Source organism: Myotis myotis, unplaced genomic scaffold (genome assembly GCF_014108235.1).
Source record: "Myotis myotis isolate mMyoMyo1 unplaced genomic scaffold, mMyoMyo1.p scaffold_m19_p_38, whole genome shotgun sequence".
NCBI lineage: Eukaryota > Metazoa > Chordata > Mammalia > Chiroptera > Vespertilionidae > Myotis > Myotis myotis.
In genome coordinates, this window is record NW_023416344.1 from 197279 (window position 1) to 220412 (window position 23134).

At 50.8% G+C, this 23134-nt stretch overlaps 1 protein-coding gene across 3 annotated transcripts; it reads right to left on the reverse strand.

The window, feature by feature from the left end:
- Window positions 1-4896: 4896 nt before the first annotated feature.
- Window positions 4897-20730, reverse strand: WDR45B (WD repeat domain 45B). Of its 3 annotated transcripts, XR_004966783.1 has the most exons (11): window positions 20529-20729; window positions 16630-16704; window positions 13672-13773; window positions 12425-12512; window positions 11224-11318; window positions 8900-9090; window positions 8291-8376; window positions 7197-7298; window positions 6628-6749; window positions 5381-6223; window positions 4897-5256 (listed from the first exon to the last, which is right to left on the reverse strand). XR_004966783.1 is itself a non-coding variant. In XM_036303747.1 (10 exons), exons 1-10 carry the CDS (start codon window positions 20593-20595, stop codon window positions 6117-6119), a joined length of 1035 nt encoding a protein of 344 aa, XP_036159640.1. In that variant the 5' UTR covers window positions 20596-20729; the 3' UTR covers window positions 4897-6116. The 3 variants fall into 3 exon arrangements, 2 of the variants coding, with proteins under 2 accessions (XP_036159640.1, XP_036159641.1); XM_036303747.1 differs by having other exon boundaries at window positions 4897-6223; XM_036303748.1 differs by lacking the exon at window positions 16630-16704 and having other exon boundaries at window positions 4897-6223; window positions 20529-20730.
- Window positions 20731-23134: the final 2404 nt, after the last annotated feature.

A 23134-nucleotide genomic window follows, 5' to 3' on the forward strand; every position in this document is an offset into this window, starting at 1 on the left:
CCTACTCAGCCCAGTCCATCCGTTGGTTATTTCTGAGCCCAAAACATAGATCTTATGGGTCCGGAGGAATTTCTGCTGGGATGATAACCTAGTTCTCAGAGTTTAGAGAGGGGATAGTTTTCCACTCTAAGGCAGCTAGAGGGCCTTTTCAGGTGAGGGTAGTCTCTCCTTTTCCCTTTTTACTACCTCACCTAGTTGGCTCATAGAAATTTAAAAATATTAAGAAGAAGCCCAGAGAAAACATGGATTAGAAAACTACCACATTCCAAGTAAGTGTTTTTCAATTTACCTCTGAATTCTCAAGAGCCCTCACCATACAAGGGCCACTGAGCTGTGTCGCTGCTGGAGGCCTGGTGTCAAACAGTGCATGTGTGACACAGACCCCCCCCCAGCTGTCCACTGGTAGTGCCTAAAGTCTGATTTCAAGAAACTTCTACTTAGACTTTTGCCAAACATCTGAGCTCCCTGAGGGATTAGAAACGTCATTTCTGCAGCTTTGCCCCGAACCACACAAAAGTACAAAAGGGAAACTCACACGTGGCCCACAAGGCGTGGTGCATGCCGGGTGTCTGCGTGCTGGTGCTGATCTGGTGGCTGCGCTCCCTAAATACACTGCCCCTCATCCTCCACTGGAACCAGTGTAGCCGGGAGCCGTGGTCAGAGGAGTGGGGCGGTGCCAGGACTTGGAAGTCCGTGCTCTGTGACACGGGAGATAAGTGAATCTTCAATCCCAACCGCCACTATCCAGAGGCATAGTGGTGGTTTGTGTGCAAAGATTTGAAATCTTAGAGTACTGAGTACCTGAAATCCAATAAAATATTTTTACTAATTTTGATTGAATAGAGTATCATTGTCATTTAATAAACTTAAACAGGCATTTCTTTGTTGGTTTTTTACTTATGTTCTTTCCGAAGGCCTAGCGCTCTGAGCGAGAGGGAAGGAGTCCTGAACAGAGTGGCATGGAGGCCCCCGGGGAGCGAAATGAAGCTAAAAGTGAGCGTTCCAGGACAGAGTTCATATGGAATGTTTCATTCCCTACACTGATGCCCTAATTTAATTTAAAACAAGTCATATTAGCAGAGAAAACTGCTCATGATATACTCCGACTGTGTATCCTAACAATCGGAAGCATTCAGATGGTTTTCCCCAGATGTTACGCTGGTTGTAGTAGATGCTTTAAAAAGCATTACGATCTGATCGTCCCCTTCTCCCAGGAAAAGCTCCTCTGGGGACTCCTTAGGTTCACTCTGTGGACGGTAAACATCCTTTACTCACAGAAAGAGGTTGAGTGGAGGAGCCTGCACTTCAGCTGCAGGAAACCGTCCAGCAGGAGCCTGTGAGTCCTGCAGGGGCTGCCGCTCATGCTCGTCTGCAACAGAAGATGCTGGCCCAGGACAAGCCTCTGTGCAACCGGCCCACACACAGCGAGTTCCGGGCTGGACCGGAAGTGGGAGACCCTCCAGGGCAGCAACTGAGACTGCAGCGCTGGCGCGGGGTTCGCAATTCCACGCTAGATTGGCACACCTCACCCCTTGCTGCTTCCCCCTGTGCTTACATCACAGCCACACACAAGAGACCAACCTGAGGGTGCAGGTGTCCTGACCTAGAAATGTCTGTCAGAGGCCCCCGAGGGGTAAGCACACTGCCCATGTCCCAGGGGCCACAACAACCAGCCCTGACAATGGGACACCCTCTCCCCCACGCTGGCCAGTGTCCTGGGAAGGGCCCGACAGACCATGGGGTCACGCAGCTGCGTCCTGTGAGCCGAGGCCCCGAGGCCTGTCACGCTTCTCTCACCATTTTGGCCTCACAGTGGACCCAGTCACAGGGAATATGCAAAACCAAAGGGAGGCAAAAACCTGAGCATTTTAGCCAAAGGACCAGGAGAAGGGGTGCCTGGGAGTCGGCAAATGTGGGGGACAGCATGGCAAATATGAAGTTAGAGAAGGATCCCCTAGAGCCGCACAGGACATGCTGGGTTCAGCTGAGCTGCACAAGCCTGGCACTGACCTGGGGAAGCAGAGACATGGTGACCTGGCCTACCTCACGGACCGTGCACAGCTGTGGGCCCGAAGAGCAGCACAGGCTTGGAAAACACACTAGAACCACAGCCCGTGCCGTTTGCACCTAACAAAAAAGAATCAACATTCTCTAGAAGATTTTAATAGGACTCAGTCTCGTAATATACAAAATGTCTATAAAATAATCCAAAGATCCAGGAAAATCTCTAAAGCAGCAGTCGCCAACCGGTGGTCCATGAGGTCCAAAAGGCTGGCAACCGCTGCTCTAAAGGACCATGAAAATTAATAGATGTCAACCTCAGTGTGCTGAAATAACTAGAAATGCGTTAGCACTTTCTATAGCTCTATTATAACATATTCCACGAAGGGCAAATGCTCTTCAAATGAACCAAAAGTTACCCCAAATAGGATTAACTCAACAACAATGTCAAGACATCCTTGACCACAAGTGGACTTTCTCCCTTGAAGGCAGACAGGAACAGTGTTGCCACACACAGAGCAACAACACGGAGTAACTGCAGATTTCTCCACGTAACTGGGAAACTTTAAAGGCTGACATAATGATCACCCAGAATACTATACCCACAGAAAATATCAGGAATAAAGATGAAATACAGAGATTCTTAGATGAAGGAAAACTAAGAGAATTCTTAGTAGAACTGCTCCAAAAGAAATGCTAAAGGAAGTTCTTCAGGCAAAAAGTAAACAATAAACTGGGAGCTTCAGGAAGAAAGATCCACAGAAATGGTAAATATTTTGTGCAAATATTAGAAATGAATTTTTCCTCTTCAGTTCTTTCTGTCTGACTTTGTAAGGTCTCTGCATTGCACTGGAAGTGATAAAACATTAATTCTGAAGGAGACTGAAAAGGTACCTTTACTAATAATTCTTAGTGAAGATAAAGTGAAAAGCCAACAGGTAAGGTGAAACGGAATGCTGGAAACTTTTCAAGTCAAGGCCGACCTTAGCGACATGGTGGGTTCAGTCCCAGACCCTGCAGTAAAGCAAGTATTGCACTACCTTGAGCCCCACAGTTTTCTGATTTCCTAGTGCAGTTAATAGTTTACACTGCAGCCCACTGAGTGTGCAGCTCGGTGGTTCCCTGGAGATGGAGGCAATGGCAGGGATTTCTTCATAGGTACGAGGTGCTGGGGGGTGTGAGTGTGACTGCCCAACACTGAACACACCACCTGCCCTGGCCTACACACCTTATCATGGCTGTGCAGTACATGAATTCTCCTACAATAAAAACAGACAACGTCAGGCCTAGGTGTCACTAGCAAAGTCTACCAAACGTGGAAGAAAAAAATTCAAGAATTTAGCAGAACACCTACCTGGTGAGGATGCAGACCCCGCCGCTCGGACCTGTGGACACGCGAGGCCGCAGCACTCAGGAACTGTTCCTGCGGCAGCTTGGGAAGCTGCACCACAGGAGTCGCACTCTTGATAATTCACCCCGAACAAAAGACGTGACAGTCACCACTTTCTCCAGGCAATTCTGCGTGTTTAGAGCAGCATCTGTATCTCCCAAATCTGCAAACATCCCAAAGGCCCTCGGTGCCATTTGGGGTTGGAGCAAGTTTTGCTGCCATTTCAGTCACTTGTAAAGGAAAGGGAGGCTTAACCGTAGCCCCGTAGCCAGAGGGTCCCTCATAATCTGGTAGGAGATGGAAGACGCCCCGCCTCCCCCAATAACATGCAGTTCCCAGCGCTCACAGAAACACCCTCCCCCGTCCCCCGTGACCATCACGTCAGGATCAGGAGAGGGGACACGCCCGGCACACGATGGGCTCACTGTGGGCCTTGGCACCACTTATGAGCCGAGGGCATCCGTCAGCCGACAGCGTGAAGCTGCATCTCACAGCACTTCTCCAAAAGAACTATGTTCAAACCCCAGCATGGCTGCATTTTCTTCGGTGCTTCTCCCACTCCTCCCATTAAAAACCAACTATAAAAACGGCCAGAGGGCCCTGACTGGTTTGGCTCAGTGGATAGAGCGTCAGCCTGCGGACTGAAGGGTCCCAGGTTTGATTCCGGTCAAGGGCATGTACCATGGTTGCGGGCACATCCCCAGTAAGGAGTGTGCAGGAGGCAGCTGATCCATGTTTCTCTCTCATCGATAATTCTAACTCTCTATCCCTCTCCCTTCCTCTCTGTAAAAAATCAATAAAATATATTTAAAAAAATAAAAATGGATAAAGGACACGGCCTAATCTCGCAGGGATGGTCTTGAATGGCGGGATTTTGCTTGTCTGGTACAATGGGATAATCTCCATGGGGCCCAAAGGGGCTGTGGGGCTGGCTCTGTCCTTCCCTAAAGGAGGCAAGGCCTCACCCCAGGACCTGCTCTCGCTGGGCGGTACCAGGTGGCCACACCGTCTACCCTGCCTTCCTCTCCAGTTCCCAGGCTCTCCATGCACCAAGAATTCCAAAGCTTCCTTTGTGGACATCACCCCAATTTAATGTATACTTGGCTACACCAGAGGGATTGTACTTGGGGAAAAGATAAACTAGAATTATACGGGTGTGAAGGACGCCTCCGATCCCTGCCTAGAGTTGAGGTTAAAGTGTTAGCTGAGTGAGCGTGAATTTGACGGGGCACCACTCGGTGAGCAGCGTCCAGGCCTGGAGACCACGGGCCGAGCCTCCCTGACAACACCTCGAACACCGCTCAAGAGCGTCCTCCACCTCTGCTCCCCAAAGGAACTGAGCCGCCAAGCCATCGCCGCCTGGGACAGGGCGCCCTGGAGCCCCGTCTCCGCCACAGCAGCCCAAAGGGCAGGACATGTGGGGCAGCCCTGGAGCCCACAACTCAACCAGATTCTCAAAACCAGGGGCTTGGTTTTATAACATACAATTCTTTTCCCTTGCGAGGTACAGAGTACAACAAAATTAGTCACTTTTATTTAAAAGAAACATTAAAAATAAGTGTGCAAAATTAAATTTCATGATTAAATACACATGAAAGGAACATGCATACTTGACACTGAAACCCACATACAAAGTTAGCTGATTACACGACAGTGAAAGAACTGGCAAACGGAGGACTTGCTGCTGCAGATCCTGTTTGCTACCTGAAATCAAAACTGCAGCGAAGTTTCTTCAAAGGGGATTTGAGAACATCGAAAGCAGTCCTCACCGGCACGGACACTGAGCCCACAGCCTCTGTGTTACCCAGCGGTACAGTTATGTGCCCTTCACGCTCAATGTTAGTGTGCAGCTCTTCTTACAAGTGCTGGGGAGAGAAAAGGTAGGGAGGCAGGAAGTGGAAGTGGCGGGGAGGGCTCCCCGCTCTGCTCTGCTGAGATGTCAATGTTTCCCTTCAGATCCTCTACGTGATGCTTTCTTCTATGACTCACTTTAAAGTCTATGCGTTGCTGTTCCCTGCACACAACTGGGAGTTTTCACAGGAGACCCAGGTGATGCACAAGCGCCTCCTCACCGGGAGGTCCCGTGTTTGCCTCGACTCCAACAGAAAGACAGGCCGCCAGCACGTGCGCACAGCCTGACCACAGGTGACAGTGGGCACAGGGGCCACGGTGGGACTCACAGCTGTCGCTCTTCATGTTCAGATGGGAGAAAATTCCTTCCTCCTTTTCTAAGGCAAGCTGCTGGTATGATTATTCTATTCAAATCTGGTTGTAAGAACTAACATTTATAGATCTGTCCATTTCCCCATTATAGACTCAGTGAAAACAACGGAACCTGTTGACAAAAACAAATTTCTATGTGTCCATCCTTTTCTCAACCCAGCCCCGAAGTCCGTTTGGAGCCCCGACTGCAGGTGGGAGGAAGCGGTGACCCAGTGAAGCTAGTGTCACGGCTGAACTACAGGAGCAAGCCAGCAGGCAGGCTCGGAGCCACGCGTGTCCACGATGCTCAGGCGCTCATCCTTCCTTTAATACTGGAAATGCGAAGCCTTGCTTAGGAAACAGACAACCACATGTGGCTTCGAGACCAAGGTCCCCAGCGGTCCCTCCCGCCCGTCACCCCCAAGGCCCAAAGGTGCCGGCACCAGCCCCAGAAGTTTGAGGGGCACACTCAGCACTTTGGGGGCACTCGGCCGTGGGTGTTGATTGCACTCTGGGTGAAGAGTCACAGCTTGTCGTCGGTCATTTCTAGAAACTGGGCGTAGACGTCCCGGATGCACTCCCCCTTGGGGTTGAACAGGAATCTGTAGTAGCTGCCGTCTGCGCAGATTGCTGCAACAGAAGGAGACCATCTTACTCACGGTTCTTCCCGCAAAGTGAGAGCAAGCAGCCCTTGCTCAGCCGAACTGCAAAGGGCCACGCGGAGCACCAAGCAGCTGACTGTACACGGCTTTGTGGACGGCCAGGGCTCCCCATCCTTATTGAGCACATAGGGGGCCCGAGTCCCAGCTGTTCTGGGCGTGCTGGCCATAGGAAAAACCCTCTCTGGTCATCAGTTAAAGAAACAACGGCTCTGCCCCCAGGATTTCCTGGGAAACCTCGGAGGGTAGGGAGCTGGTAACACCTCACGTGGCTGTGCAGACCGAGGGGGACACGGGGCCCCCGCAGGGCTGGGCTAGCGCAGCCAACACTGGGGCTGGGGGGCCTTGTCATTCTCGTCAGGCAGGGCCACTTACCAATGACAGCGTTTGGCTCTGTTCCAAAGGCACAAATGCATGGAGAGCCTGAGGGAACCTGAAACTTGGAAAAACTCCACTTGGAACTGAAGTATTTTGGAAGGAAACTGGCTGATGCCAAACTATGAGGACAAGGAAGGAAAGAAAAGAAGTTACATTCACTTACCTTAAAGCTACAGCTCTGTTTAACATAGTCTTAGCCTTAATAATTTGAATTCTATTTTTGCTTTTAATTTTTTGTTTTTCACACGAAAAAACTAAGTCCTTACAAATGGCTTTATAATAACCCCAGAAGCCATCAGCACCAGAAGGGACACAGGCTCTCGACTGTCACTAAATTTCTAAACACAGCGAACACGGACAGCCACGGGCATGCAGGACCGAGTGCCTGCGTCCTCAGCGGGCATTTTCTAAGGAGGGGACAACAGGAAGTAATGACGCCCATTTCAGTATCAAATCGCCTGCACTGGTTTTCAAAGAATCAAAGGAACGACCATGAAGAAGCCCCGCTGGGGCCTCACTGACTCTGCCCCATGAAGCAACAGCGAGCCCGTTCGTCTGGAACCGACCTGGACTGCTTATTCCTCTTTGGGTCCTCAGCAGCGAAGATGTGCACTGTGCCGTGGTCACTGGACACGCAGATGAGGGATGCGTCCTGATTGAAGTTGATGCTGCAGAGAAATCGGACAACGCTCGGGTCTCATGTGGCTGCCAAGGAGCCCAGCCACAGCCACAAGCCCGCCGAGCTGCCACCTTGGCCGTCCCACACTCAGGACAGCAATGTAAGGACCACCCCTCCTTGAACGAGCCCACAGCACTCGCGACCACAGAACCCGGGGTCAAAGCACAGCACCCCAGTGTCACAGCAGGCCTCTCCCTGGGCACAGACACGCTGGATGCTGGGGACAAGGAGGGCTTCCTGCAGACCAACTGCAGCCCCAGGGCCTGAGGCTGCCCCACACGCCACTGGGTGAGAAAACCTCCACCTCTCCAACCACCCTGCTCCCTGCAGTGCAGGTTACCCCTTTGGAGGTGGACGGGCTGGGGAGGCACCGGCTCTGCGGGAGGGGCCGAGAGCAGACAGACAGGAGAGCATGCTGCCACCACAGGCCCCACAGGCACACGCACTACGTTTATATATGAATCACATTCTTAACTCCCAGACCCAAATGCTGCTCAGCACCTACAAGAGCCACAGATGCAAAGAATGGAATCCTGCCCACCCAGGGGTCCAGCACCTCAGTCCTGCCAACACCAGGGGCGTGGTAGCAGCTACGATGGAGAAAGCAGCTCAGATTCCCAGAGGCGGCTAAGTAATTACAGAGGAGCCAACAGGTCTCTAACATTTGCCATAAAATACCCCAGAAAAATAAGCTGGGGGGAAAGTGAAGAGGTAAAATAAAACGGGACAATATTGATAAATGCTCAAGTAGGGTGATGGTTAATGGTAATTATAATACTCTTTCTACTTTTGTATATATTCCCATAATAAACGTTAAAATTACTACTAATAAAATGAGCCGACACGTGCCCCCACCAACACAGCATAGCCGCCTCCTGCCTGCTGCCCGGGGGTCTCGCCTGTGGCTCCACATCACACAGGGCCCATTTCAATGCACCACCCAAGCAATGCCTTGTCTCGGCGGAAACGCGGTCACCTTACCAGTAAATATTGGCTGCTTGAGATCCTCTTCGTAGCTCCTGGATTAAATGCCCTGATGAAGTATCAAATATTCTTATAAGGGTCCCCTTTGAAAAACAGTGAAGTGTTTCATTATCAAAGATTCACAACGTTTTAGTTTTTTCACCGAGATCTATTCACAAAACCACTAGCCCTACAACCGTCCTCCCAAACTCACCCACATCATCTAAAACCCGACGTTTCCCTCCACTGTTCCCAAGAATGGGCTGGTGGCTCTTTGATGCGACAGCTCTGGGCAAGGGCCAAGGGGCGAGGGAGACTTGGGACCCTTGACTGGCCCTGGGCATCTGCTCCCTGCAGTCACCCAAGAGCACACAGAGGCCAGGCTGACCTGTCCCTTGAGTGCCGTCAACTCATGTCTAAAGAAATGGCACCTTCACTGTAACCTCCACAGCCAGTTAGGAAAAGCAAGGCTGCAATTCTGCCCACAGACAAGGCTGCCCAGGTCCAGTGACTTCTGGACCGGCCATGTCAACGACCACTTGTTTTCTGCGGAGCCCATCTGTGAGGTCGTAGGGGTGGGTGGGCACCAGCAGGACCACACCCTCCAGGGCAGGGACACACCCTTACTTTTTCAGATGCAGTTGCAATTCTTGTTCCCTGCAGGTTGAGAGCAATGCAGCTCAGAACGCCCTCGTGGGCAGGAATGTCCACAGGCGGCTTCTCGGTGCTGGCCAGATCCACGAGCTGCACGTGGCCTGTGTGTGTCCCGGGGAAGGCCAGGAGGGAGTTGTTGCTATTCGGGCACAGGACACAGAGGCCTAAACAGAGACAGAGAAAAACCGTCAAGGATTCAAAACCATCTTCAAAGCCTCCGCTTTTCCACATGCAAAGCCTTGTCCAACCTGCTCTCTGCTCTCCAGTTCCCAAGGAAAAAAGTGAGAATTATTTGTGGGTTTCCATTTATATCAGAATCAAAAAAGGGTACCAGGGGGCCAAGTGAAGCTACCTCCCATGAGACCTTCTCATAACTGGAAACATTTGCTGAACTTATTGAATAAACTTTACCAAATGTCTGTCTGCCATGGTGTCAGGCACTGAGAATGCAAAATTGTAAAACGTGAAAACTGCTCCATTAACAACAGCAAAAGAAAACAAAATACTTAAGAATAAATTCAACAACAGAATTTAAGACCCTGTTACACGTTGCAAAGGAAAACCAAAGTTCTAATAGATGGAACTACACTATGACCATGGATTGGAATCCATATTCACAGTTAAAATCTCCCCAAGCTTTTTTGAAGACAGAGACAAGCTGACACTAAAAGTTCTAAGGAAAGATCCTGGAACAGCAAAAAATATTTATGTAGAGTAAGGACAAGTTTGGAGGACTTATACCACCTAGTTGCCAGAAATATTTTAAAGCTCCAAAAATCAAGGCAGTATGATGCTGACATGACGACAGAAACACAGCTCACTGGAACAGACTAAGGAATCCAGAATATTCTTACACTTAATCTGATTTTTTAAAAGTATGTTTTTATTGATTTCAGAGAGAAGAAGGGAGAGGGAAAGATAGAGACATCAAGAATGAGAGAGAATCACTGATGGGCTGCCTCCTGCATGCCCCACACTAGGGATAGAGCCCACAATCTGGGCATGTGCCCTGACCTGGAATAGAACCGTGACCTCCTGGTTCCTAGGTCGTCACTCAACCTCTGAGCCACACCAGCCAGGCACACTTAATTTGATTTTTAATCAGACTATATCAAGAATTCTTTCCAGTCAGTATTAAAATGAACAATTTTAAAACGGGCAAAAGATCTGAAGATACTTCACACTAAAGATACACAACTGGCGATAAAGCATGGAGACGCTCCCGTCCCAAGTCCTCAAGGAGATACCACCACACCTAGAACACCATCTAAAGTTAAAAGACTGACAATACCAAGTGCTGGCAACTGGAACGCTCATAGATGACTGATGGAGTGCAAAATTTGCTAGTTTTCTGTAGAATTAGATGTGTATTACAATATAACCCAGCAATTACACTCCTCAGTATTTATTCAAGAGAAATGAAAAATGTATCCATACAAAGGTTTGTTTATTTTTAAGTTTTTTATTTATTGATTTCCAAGAAAGAGGGAGAGAGGTAGAGAGGGAGGGAGATTAGAGAGATTGATCTGCTGTTCCACCTATTCATGCACTCACTGGTTGATGCTCGTTACGTGCCACAACCTTAGAGCATCAGGATGATGCTCTCACCAACCGAGCTACCCCACAGGGCTCCACACAAAGATCTGCATGTCAACATTCACAGCAGCTTCTAAGGAATAACAAAGTCAGCCACAACTCATCTTGCCTCCAGAAGAAAAAGGGAAGCAAACGCCTCAGAATTTAATAAAAACACAGATTCCAGGGCCCACACGGAGCTCTCGAATGGCTGCCATCTCCCTGGAGCCCTGAGAGGGCCTGAGTCTGGTCAAGGGGCCACTGCCGAGGAGGCTGGCCGCGGAAGGGTCGCCCAGGAGGAAGTAGAGCAGCGGTTCTCAACCTGTGGGTCGCGACTCCTTTGGGGGTCGAAGGACCCTTTCACAGGGGTGGCCTAAGACCATCAGAAAACGCATCTATAATGACATATTGTTTTTGTGATGAATCGCTATGCTTTAATTATGTTCAATTTGTAACAATGAAAATGCATCCTGCATATCAGATATTTACATGACGATTCATAACAGTAGCAACATGACAGTTATGCAGTAGCAACGAAAATAATGTTATGGTTGGGGGTCACCACAACATGAGGAGCTGTATTAAAGGGTCGCGGCATCAGGAAGGTTGAGAACCAATGAAGTAGAGGGAGCAAGTGCCCCAATACACCTCAGGACCACCTCACGCAGCACGGCCCTCAGGCTCACCGGCCTGGAGGTCTCGGCATCCTCTCAATCTCTTACCTTTAGGGTTATAGCAGGTTTCAAAGACGTGCAATTGGTGGGGATTGTGTGTGAATGTAAACACCTTAATCATAGAGTCCAAAACAACCACAATTCTAGAAAGAAAGAAAAAATAAATCAGAATTCCTCTCCCCAAAACAAAACTCAAATATTATGGGATATCTGCTCTTATCATTTTGAACCTTAGAAACTCTAAACACCATCAAAGGATTATGCTTGCTTGAGTCTGGGGTCCTGCAGGTCTCTGGAGCAAGTCACACAGGAGCAACCTGAGGGTGAGGTCGGCACCGAGGAGCAAACGCCTCTCACCTGGGTAGAGGCTGGCTAATGACCTTTCTGAGATTTAAAGAGACATTATCATCAACTGGTCCACCTGGAGTAAGAACCAAGTAGAATACATGGGGCTGAAATGACATTTCTGTGCTTTTAGATAGGTCTGGATACTTTAGAAATGCCAGGAAGTGGGAGTCCTGGATTTGGCTCCACTATTTGCATTACTAAGGGTCTCTGGAAATAACAAACCTAAGACTGCAGGGATGACATTCATCTTGTTCAGTGTCTTGTTCTCCACAGCTGAGTATGTAAACCGTATCAAATTAAACCCAAATGAGGGAAGCTTTGTTCTACCTTGCTACCCACAATACTGCCCTAAACACTCTGAAGGCAGCAGCTGAGAAAGAAACCCGCTCTCAACAAGGAGAGACACCATCTCCATAAGGAGTTTCCAACTATTCCTGTTCCTCCAAAGCGAACACATGTGCTGAGACAGCTTTTGGAAAAGCTGGTTCCAAACCTGTGTCTTCCGTCAGCACCTGCTGGATGGAGACAGCTCTCCTGAGGACTGAGAGCCACTGAGGGCAGCGCCAGGCCGAGACAGGTGCGTTTCATCTATGCCCCTGACCCTTGACCCCTGACCTCGAAAGGACCATCGAGGCCAATAAAATTCACAGCCTTCCTTGCAGTAACATAAATCATCCTATGTCCTTTGGATCATAAACCAAAGTCATCACATTTTTTTTCCTGTCATACATTCATGAGGTTTCCATTTATTGTGTCATTAATTTTTTAAAATTCTTTATTGTAGTCATCATATTTCAATACATCATTTTCCTGAACACTTTCTTCCTTCAACATAAAAGTATTTCAGCCACCTTCTGAGAAAGTGACTATTCCACTTTCAGAAATTGGATACCAAACCTACCTATCTCGCCGCAATTTGACTGCCTTGACTTCTGTAGAAAATTCTATTTCAATAACAGTCTTCTTTTTCAGGTCATCCCAGATCATCACTGAAATATCAGAAAGAATGGGTGAACACAATACTAAGCAGGCCACTCTGAAGGGACCCTACACCAGTCACCTGACCAGGCAGAGCTGGTTCTCTCCCTCCCAGGTCTAAACCCACCCCCTCAGGACTCGTCTGCTCCTTCCCCTCTCACACAGTCACAGGTGCTTTGCTCTCTGCTCTGACAGCCCTTGCCTAGTGCTCAGGCGAATTTCATCCAACCCTCCTTCTAGTTACTCAGTGTGAATGTGCAAGAAACCTGGGTCCATCTCATTGTGAAGCCCGATGCAAAGCCCAGGGCCAGGGCTTTCTCTGCTGCACCTTCTTCAAGCTCAGAAATGGCGGCCTGCTCTCGGTGCAGGGCTTCTCCAGGATGTGCTGGGAGTCTGCATCCCAAGGGCTGAGATACCTCACAGACAACCTCTGAGGTCGAGCATGCTGACCAGGAGTGGTGGGGAAATGCAAGGGAAGGCGGCATCCAGCCATTTTTATCTTCTCTACTCAAAAAGCCACCTTTGTTCCAGAAACCTCTCAGTTAACAAATCTCTGAGTGGGCTCCCCGTAAAGGGCAACAATGCACACTAGCACTAGGTGTAACAACTGCCTGAATCACTCTTACTCTTGTGATTCAAAAGCAAACTTCCTCTGGCTCTGCAACCAAATACCAAAAAGTCTGTAATTCAAAACAAATGCAAACTGTCAACCAGACAGAATTCTGCAGATGAACAATGCCAATCAAGGGTGTCAAAAATCTGGAGAACTCGCCCTAACCGGTTTGGCTCAGTGGATAGAGTATCAGCCTGCGGACTCAATGGTCCCGGGTTCGATTCTGGTCAAGGGCATGTACCTTGGTTGTGGGCACATTCCCAGTGGGGAGTGTGCAGGAGGCAGGTGATCGATGTTTCTCTCTCATCGATGTTTCTAACTCTCTATCCCTCTCCTTCCTCTCTATAAAAAATCAATAAAATATATTAAAAAAAAATCTGGGGAACTCCTTTTTTCAGAAATGTCTGGAAATGGTGTGATGAAGCCCCAGAGGCTAGCCCTTTGGACTACACAGAACCACAGGGGGATCGAATGTGGCCACAGACACAAAGATGTTCTCAAAAGTCCAAGAAGCTAGTACACATGAGACACAATTATTAAATACACGATGACTTTACCTTTGTTGGGAGGGTATTTTGGCTTCTTTCCACCACCAACTAAAGCTAAATAGTTGCAGCGGAATAACATTTCAACATGGCCAACTCCTCCTTCCAGAAATTCTGAAATGATATTAAAAAGAAGTTAGTATGTATATTTTATAATTTTAAAAAAAGGAAAAAGAGGTGAAACTAACAGTTGGCATTTGACTTTAATCAGCAACTTAAAGCATCTAGCTACCATCAGAAATGAGAATGGTGACTGAATAGGAAAATAATTAGCTACGAGCTACAGACATCTCTCAGCATCCTGTCACCCATCGACTATTTTCATGCATAAACGCTGAGCACGTAGCACCCCAAGAAGCCAATATAGCAAAATATGACATATCTAAATTCGTATTTTATGGTATAGCAAAACCTGTAAGCTGAGAAAGCAAGCTAAACACTTTAATGCAAAAACCGAGTTTTTAAAAATTATTTAAACACTTCTTCCACTAAAGTTTGAAATGCTCAAAAATATTCATAAGCTATATTATGAGGAAAATAAATGTCAGATTTTCAATGTCCTCCAGGACAGAAGACAGTGCTCTCTCAGGAAGGTGAAGCAAGCCCCAATGAGAAGTGTGGGGGCTCGGAGAAGCAGGTCCCACCACTGTGCTGACTGTCATAGAGCAGGGCTGCCCCACCCGTTCTCCCCAACCTTGCTCTCTGGTCTGAAATGACTGAGCTCCTGGTTAGTGAGGGCACAGCAAAGGGCAAGTGAGGAACCAAAACCTCTGGAAATTAGACGTCAACCTAAGAATCAGCTCCTACCTGTCCAGTCACAACTGCACAGATGTGTGGTGTCTTTCTCTTAGCTTATATTTTAGATTCTTCCATGCCTATTATTATTTTGTTCTCTTTTATTGCTGCTAGTAATCAACTCTTTAACTCCTCTCCATGATTCTGAGTCAATTTAAGTAAAAAGTATCCTGAAATTTGCAAGTCAAGCTGTTTCAAAATATTTTGTAACTATTTATCTGTATAAAGCAGTTGTCTTAATTCACTATCAACCCAAACAAAAAGAACAGATGTCAGATGCGTGGGCGACTAACAGGAGTCTCCCCGCAATGCTGCTGCTGCAGATGGTGGGGGCACACGCTTGCCCAGAGCTTCCTGTGTGCCCAGCACTAATCTGTGCTTTACATGTTCCACCTCATTCCTCTTCACAATAACTGTAGGCAGTTGTCCTCCTTTTACACATAAAGAAACTGAGGCCGGAACCGGTTTGGCTCAGTCGATAGAGCGTCGGCCTGCGGACTGAAAGGTCCCAGGTTCGATTCCGGTCAAGGGCATGTACCTGGGTTGCGGGCACATCCCCAGTAGGAGATGTGCAGGAGGCAGCTGATCGATGTTTCTCTCTCATCGATGTTTCTAACTCTCTATCTCTCTCCCTTCCTCTCTGTAAAAAATCAATAAAATATATTTAAAAAAAAAAAAAAGAAACTGAGACCCAGAGAAGGCGAAAGCCTTGCCCAAGGTCACACAGCAACCCGATAAGGGTCAGAGCCAAGATTCGGCTCTAAGCAATGTGGGTGGTGTAGTCTGGCCCTTCATTACCAGGCTACCCTGTCTTCCTCCAATAAATGAAAGTTACAGACATCAGGGTACAAAATAAATCCCTACATATAAAGCACCACTTACTGGTTTACATACCAGGCTGTACATAAGATTTCCTTTGACAAAGGGGTTCCACTATTTAAAAAAATAAATCTGAAAATGTGGAGGATTGTTAAAATGAAAGGGGGCTGTTTAATGGAGCACCAGGATGCAGTAACTTCCTCTTACAGATGAGAAAGTTCTAGCACCAGAAAATGTAACTTGTACATTGAATAAAAACCACAACTACAACTGCAGGAGGAAAAAGGATCTTTCTCTCTTCCTAGGATTTATCTGAGATCGGTTCATCCATGGGGCAGTGCTTGATTCTCCCATCAGGACCAGGAAACACTAAAAGCTTAAGAAAAATATGTAGGAGAAAAAGAACAAATTGAAAAAATTCTATCAGTAAATTTAACATTTTTCCTGTCAAATGGGAAAAGGACTACCATTATTTTATTTTAGTAACAGAATTCCTGATTCCAGCTTGTACTCCATGAAAACATCATTTTATTGCTACAGATATTTCTAAGTTGGGCACTCACGAAGAGTTAAGAGTCCCATCTGCTGTCATTAAACCCATCATGTGAGTTCTCTACAATGTTACCTTCACCGAGGGGTGAAAATGGTCTAGATCAGTGGTCGGCAAATTGCGGCTCACGAGCCACATGCGGCTCTTTGGCCCCTTGAGTGTGGCTCTTCCACAAAATACCGACTTCTGCGCATGGGCCACGAAGTTTCAATCGCACTGTATGTGCGCGCCTGCACGTGGTATTTTGTGGAAGAGCCACACTCAAGGGGCCAAAGAGCCGCATGTGGCTCGCAAGCTGCAGTTTGCCGACCACTGGTCTAGATCAACTACACCTTGTTCCTCCAGACACAGAAGACATATTCTTCAAAGTTGACAATTCACTGGAGAAATCAGTCAGGCCCATGCCCACGACGTCACCACTGTATCCTGGCCCTGCACAGAGCCAGGCACCGTAGAAGATGAAAGACAGACAGAAAGAAAGAAAGACAGACAGACAGAAAGAAAGACAGACAGACAGACAGAAAGAAAGAAAGAAAGAAAGAAAGAAAGAAAGAAAGACAGGAAGGAAGGAAGGAAGGAAGGAAGGAAGGAAGGAAGGAAGGAAGGAAGGAAGGAAGGAAGGAAGGAAGGAAGGAAGGAAACAGCTCCATCCAAGTTGATGGAGGACCATGGACCCTATATTTACTTCTCAAAACCAGCTGTGCCCATCTCTCCCTTCCCCCCGCCGCCTCCTCCATGTACAGGATAAAATTTAGACTATGAGGGTTGGAAAGGAGAGAAACCATGAAATGCTGGTTACTTCTTACCTTGTTTCTCTTTTTCTTTTAGTGGGTCGGTGTTATAGACTCGGAATCCATTTTCCATCCCACATGCAAAACATCCTAAAGTGAAAGACACATTAATCAGCTCGCTGCGTCTAGAGAAAGTGGCCACTCCTAAGAATGCCAGCAGATGCACAGACCACACAGACATGGTTTGCACAGGCCACAACCACTTCCCTGTGGGCAGTTATTAAATGACTAGAGGCCCGGTGCACAAAATTCATGCGGGGGTGGAGGGGGGTCCCCTCAACCCAGCCTGCACCCTCTCCAATCCAGGATCCCTTGGGGGATGTCTGACTGCCAGTTTAAGCCCGACCCTGGCCTAAACCAGCAGTCGGACATCCCCTCACAATCCTGGACCGCTGGCTCCTAATCGCCCACCTGCCTGGTCACCCCTCACTGCCTCTGTGTGCCGGCCTGATCACCCCTAACTGTCCCCCCTGCGGGCTTGATCACCCCTAACTGTCCCCCCTGCCGGCCAGATCACCTCCAACTGTCCCCTCCCTGCCGGCCTGGTCGCTCCTAACTGCCCCCCCGCTGGCCTGGTCAATCCCAATTGCGCCCTCTGCCAGCCTGGTCACCCCACGCAGCCTGCTGTTCAGTTGTCTGGTCATCCCTCACTAAGCCCCCTAACAGCCTTGTCACCCCATGTAGCCTGCTTGTTCAGTCATTTGGTCGTCCCTCACTAACCCCCCTGCCGGCCTGGTGGTAGGCAGCCATCTTGTGAGGGCGTGAGGGTTAATTTGCATATTACTCTTCATTATATAGGAAGTGCACATCCTAGCACAACAGTGTCATTTGTCATCCTGTGCACTGAAAGGTTGCCTATTTGATTCCCCATCAGGGCACATGCCTGCGTTGCGGGCTTGATCCCTGATAGGGGGCATGCAGAAGCAGCCCATTGATGTTCTGCTATCACATCTAGGTTTCTCTGTCTTTCTCTCCCTTCCTCTCTCTCTAAAAATCAACTAAAATGTTTTTTAAAATATTTTAAAAATAACCTTTAATGAGGCCTTTATAAAATCATAAACTTCACTGGTTTCTTAATTAGCATCATTGGAACACAATAATTACATTGAAACTTAATACAAAGACAACTCCTTTGGCATTAAGGCAGGTATGTATATAAGAATTATTTTCTTGCATTCATGGTTTCAAGTCACTTGCTGTTGAGTATTTTTCTAAAGTTCTCTCTCCCTTCCCTTCCTATCAGCCAGACATCTCTTTTCACTGAAAGCATATTTCTGAAGGAGTTGTTACACCACTGTCAATGTCTTGAAGCATTCTTAGTTACTATAAAACCTTGTTACCGACTGTCCTTCCTCTGGTAATCCACGCCCACAATGTTCAGCCACAATCACTGCCCGAAGTCCAGTATCTGGCCCCAAACACGCTCGAACCTCATTATTACTTTCTTCACAACCCCTGCCCTTAGGCCAAACCTAAACCGCCTGTGGTCACCCATGTGGCCATTCATTTAGCCCAAGTCATACACACCCGTCCCAACCTTTCCACCTTTGGTCTAACTGCCGCCTCCTCCACAACCTACCGCCAAGGCTGGAAGTAAACTGGCCTCCTCTCAACTTAAAGAAAACCTCTATTCCAGTGATGGCGAACCTACGACACGCGTGTCAGAGGTGACACGCGAACTCATTTTTTTGGTTGATTTTTCTTTGTTAAGTGGCATTTAAATATATAAAATAAATATCAAAAATATAAGTCTTTGTTTTATTATGGTTGCAAATACCAAAAAATTTCTATATGTGACACGGCACCAGAGTTAAGTTAGGGTTTTTCAAAATGCTGACACGCCGAGCTCAGAAGGTTCGCCACCACTGCCCTAGTCCCTACCTCACAGCCTGCACACCCACCACCTCTCACCATGGTTTTTCTGATATATTTCAGCTCTCCTTTCACACCTGTGCACAGGTCCTGGCACAGCACGAGCAGAGTAAACTCAGGCCACGGAGAGCAAGGCAAGCACGGCACTGTCTACTCAACATTACCTTCACAAACGCCGGCTCCTACAGCACCTGCTCTGAGTCTCCCAAAAACAAAACCTGGGAAGCCCACACGTAGACGTTCTTGGCAGCCTGTCCCTGAGCAGCAGCTGTTCCTCCTTTTCTTCCCAAGGGCGAAACCTCGTAAACCTGCCGTGGAGACGTAGCTCCACCGTCCCAGGTCCTCCCAGCTCTCCCCGCCGGCACCCTGCAAGCCCTTGGTTTAAATCACCCAGTGACCACAGCTGGGATCAAAATGTGAAAAAACCCTATACAATAAAGAGTGATATGCAAATTAACCCTCACGCCCTCACAAGATGGCTGCCTATGACCAGGCTGGCAGGGGGCGGTTAGTGAGGGACGACCAAACGACTGAACAGCAGGCTGTGTGGGGTGACCAGGCCAGCAGGGGGGGCGAGCCGTGAGGGGCAACCAGGCTGGCAGGGGGAGCAGTTAGGGGCGACTAGCGGGGGGGGGGGGGGGGGGGGCAATTGGTGGCAACCAGGCTGGGGGGGGGGCAGTTAGGGGCAACCTGGCCAGCACCACAGGCAGTGAGGGGCCATCAGGCAGGCAGGTGGGCGATTAGGAGCCAGTGGTCCAGGATTGTGAGAGGGATGTCCGGGGATCGGGCCTAAACCGGCAGTTGGACATCCCCCAAGAGTCTGTCCTGGATTAGAGAGGGTGCAGGCTGGGCTGAGGGGAGCCCCCTCCCCCGTGCACGAATTTCATGCACCGGGCCTCTAGTAAGTAAAATAAAATATGTATGTAATTTCCTGCTAAATTCTTAAGAGTCCTTTGATTTTCAGTAAACAAGAGAAAACACCCTGGGTGGGAGGTATTCCTTCACTGACATTTTCTGATTAAAACCACCACCACCACCGCAACACAACCAGGCCCTCGAGAATGTCAATCAAAAGTGCCCGGAGGGCCCGCCGGCAGCTCGGCTGGTTAGACTCCAGAGGTTTCCTTAAACCAGCGGTCGCCAACCTCTCGGACCTCACGGACCACGGGGGGCGACCCCGGGTCAGAGTGTCGTCGGAAACGCCCAGGTCGGGTTCGAGCCCCGTCGGGGCACCTTCAGGAATCAACCAAAGCGTCAGCGCGACCACAGGGAAACCAGTTTCACACGCACGGACCGCCTCTGACAGGCCCGAAGCCGCCCTCCCGGGGCAGGCACCCCCAGGAGCGCGGGAGCCCCGTCCCCACCGCGGTCTCCAGCCGCCCCGACAGCCGCCTTCATCTCAAACTGTCCCCCGGGGAGGACCTGCGATCTTGCTCCAAAGCATGTGAAGTGAGTTTGGATCAAACACACGTATAAAAATGCAAAAGGAAAAAAAGTGTGACTAGGACGCGTTTTTTAAGTAACGTTCGGCTTATTTGCTAAAGATCTTTAACGAGGGGGCGGGGGCCGAGTTTCGAGGCGACGCCAAAACCTGCAGCGGGACAACCCGACGACGGTCCCACCCGGCGGGAGCCGGGACGGAGGAGACGTGGCCCGAGGGGGGGACGCGCGGCTCAGGGGGCTCCGGCCTCGGCTCGCGCGGGCCGCCCCGGCGGGGACACGGGACGGGGAGCGCGGCCTGGACGGGCGGCCGGACAGGGGGCAGCCGCCACCCCGAGAATCGCGAAAGGCCCGGAGGAGCGGGACCCGCCCCGGCCTCGGCCCGCACCCCGGCTCCGAATGGGGACGGCGGCGGGAGGGCGGGGCGCGGGGCCCGGCCCAACCCGGGGAGGCCCGGCGTGTGGGGGCGCCCGGGGGGCAGAGGCCCGGCCTAGAAGGGGCGTCTGGGGGGCAGAGGCCCCGGCGGCGAGGGCTCCGGGGGGCGGAGGCCCGCCGTGCTGGGGGCTGCAGGGAGGGGCCCGGCCGGGGAGGGGCGCGCTCACCGTGGTCCTGGTTGAAGCCGGCGTAGAGCAGCCCGTTGCCGTGGGGGTTACACGGCAGGAGGTTCATGGCGCCGCCGCGGAGGGTCCGCGCTCGTCAGCGCCGCATTCCGCTCGAGGAGGCCGGGCGCAGGATCCTGTCAGGCCGCCACCGAGGCCGCCGCGGCTGGAAGCGAACCGCGGACGTACTGCGTGCGTGCGTGCGTGCGTGCGTGCGTGCGTGCGTGCGTGCGCGCGCCCAGCCAGTGAGCTGAGGAGCGCCGATCACATCCACCCAGGCAGGCGGGGTTGGGAGCGCCGAGAGCGTCACGTGAGCGGGGCGGGGCCACGTCCAGGGGGCGGGGGCAGGTCTATGGGCGGGGTCTGGACGGAGAGGAGGCGTGGCCTGGCCTGACAGGTGGAGGACCTCCGGTCTGCCAGGTGAGCGGAGACCCCGAGGGCAGCTGACCCCCAGAGGGGAGGGGAGAGAAGGGGGGTTCCAAGCGGCAGCCGTGCCCCTCGCCCTCCTGAGCAGGCAAGGCCCAGATCCCACCCCCCGAAATCACACCCCCACTGGGACGCCCTCGTCCTCACCTGACCCCCTTCCCTAGGAGCAGGGAGGCCCATTCCCACCTCTGGGGGGCACTCTCGGTTTGAGCCGGGATGTGGGTACAGGCATTACATGTTTCCATATTCAAGCCCCAATTTATTTTTGTGAGAAAAAACACCATCCACAGTTGCAGGCCACAGAAAGAAACGGCACACGGCATCCCGTCGGACACTCCTGGGGCGTCCGTGTCTGTGACGGGGCTCTTCAAGGGTTAAAAGGAAGACAGGATGAAAGACCCACTGTGTGCGAGGCCAGGGCAGGGGAGTCGGCGTGGAGCAGCCAGCACCCTCCACCCACACAGCAAACGCCCTCCAGGTGCTGCCCAGCACCCTCCTCGGAGATGCCACCCCACCGGTGTGTGGAGATGGGGTCCCCTCACTGCAGTGAGTCCCCGTTCCTGGTGGTCCTGGCTGGGCCCCTGAGCCAGGAGAGCTGAGGCTGGAGCAACAGCAGCTGCTTTGGGGCAGGTGGGCTTTGGAGCCTTCCTTTCCGCCTCAGTCTCCCTACCCACCGAGACCCCGAGGCCTCCATGCCCGGGGTCATCACCGTGAAAGTAGAGAAGAAGCGGCAGCCTGCTCTTGAGTTCCACACTGAGGCAGGGGAGGGGCAGCAGTATCAAAAGCCAAAACTGTGACCAGCGTTTTAGAGAAGCGAAGTGATGAGAATCCAAAGCTCTAAAGAAAGAAGGCACGGCCGGCTGGCATGGCTCAGTGGTTGAGCGTTGACCTGTGAGCTGGGAGGCCACGGTTCCATTCCGGGTCAGGGCACACGCCCTGGTTGCGGGCTCCAACCCCAGTGTGGGGCGTGCAGGAGGCAGCCGATCCATGAGTCTCATCATGGATGTTTCTATCTCTCTCTCCCTTCCTCTCGGAAATCAATAAAAATGTATTTAAAAAGCTCAGCATCCTGAGGACACCCCAGTGGAGGCTGGGCCGGGGGAAGGGAAGTGCCAAGAGCATGCACATTGGGAAGAGTGACCCAGGGACCCCCGCCCCCTTGCCTGGAAGGGGCTGAGGCCCCTCTGCCCGGCCCCCACACGCAGCTTCCGTTTCTCCTCACATTCACTTTGACGACGCCGCCCTCCAGCAAATGGAAGCATCTCTACCTCCGTCTTTTTGGCAAAACATCACCGAGCCTGTGACGGACTCCCCCACAGATTCAGTGTTTGCCCGGAAGACGCCTCGGTGCTGTGAGCTCCTGGTCTAGGAGATGGCTCCGCATGGCAGGTGTTTTCACGGGCAGTGAGGACATCGGTGTATGCCCTCGTTTTGAATCTCCAGGCTTGAGAAGAGAATCACACACACCTGGGACGTGACTCGGCGCACGTTTACGGTCTGGGTGGGTTTCGCCGGCAGCAAGGGCCGTGGGAGAGAAAGACAAATGACAAGGTTGGGGCACAGTTTGCTTCAAGGTTCAGTTTACATCTCAATTACATTTTCTGCATATTCGCCGAAACGCACACACTTCCCCGTAGTTCATCCTGTGTCGGGCTCCTGCTGTTTCACCCAGGTGCCTCTTGGGCTGCGAGGCACTTCCTCCTGGGACGTCACCTATTTCCGTGCGATGTGAGTGTCCTGGGGCTGCCGTAAGGAATTGCCACACAGAACTCTGTCCTCTCACAACTCAGGAGGCCAGTGTCTGAAATCCAGGCATGGGAGTGGGGGTGAGGGTCGGGGGTGAGGGGGGCTCCTGCCTCTTTCATCTCCTGGCGGCCACCTGGAGCCTGGTCTGCAGAGGGCTGAGGCCTTGGAAGCGTGTGCTCCGAGAGAGCTCCTGTCCCAGAGGCCACAGGAACTTGTCATAGTCCTTCTAGGACACACGTGTCATCCTGAGGCGTCCTTCGATCGGAAAAGAATAAGGAAGTGGAAGGGGAAGAAGACTTGTCCCCGTTTAACCTCAGGGCCAGGGGACCCATTCCTGGAGCCGACACCATCCGTGGGCCCCACACCTTCGCTCCCCTGTGGGGTCTTGAGAAGTGCGTTCTTCAAAGGGGAGAAGAGGTGCTGAGGTGTTTTCATTC

Coding starts and splice junctions, on each gene's coding strand:
- WDR45B (XM_036303747.1), bottom strand. CDS start 20,595: ATGAACCTCCTGCCGTGTAACCCCCACGGCAACGGGCTGCTCTACGCC. Junction 9,091..11,223: donor AACCTGCTATAACCCTAAAG/GTAAGAGATTGA, acceptor GTCTCTGTTTAG/GCCTCTGTGTCCTGTGCCCG. Junction 8,377..8,899: donor TTGCAACTGCATCTGAAAAA/GTAAGGGTGTGT, acceptor TGTTTTTCAAAG/GGGACCCTTATAAGAATATT.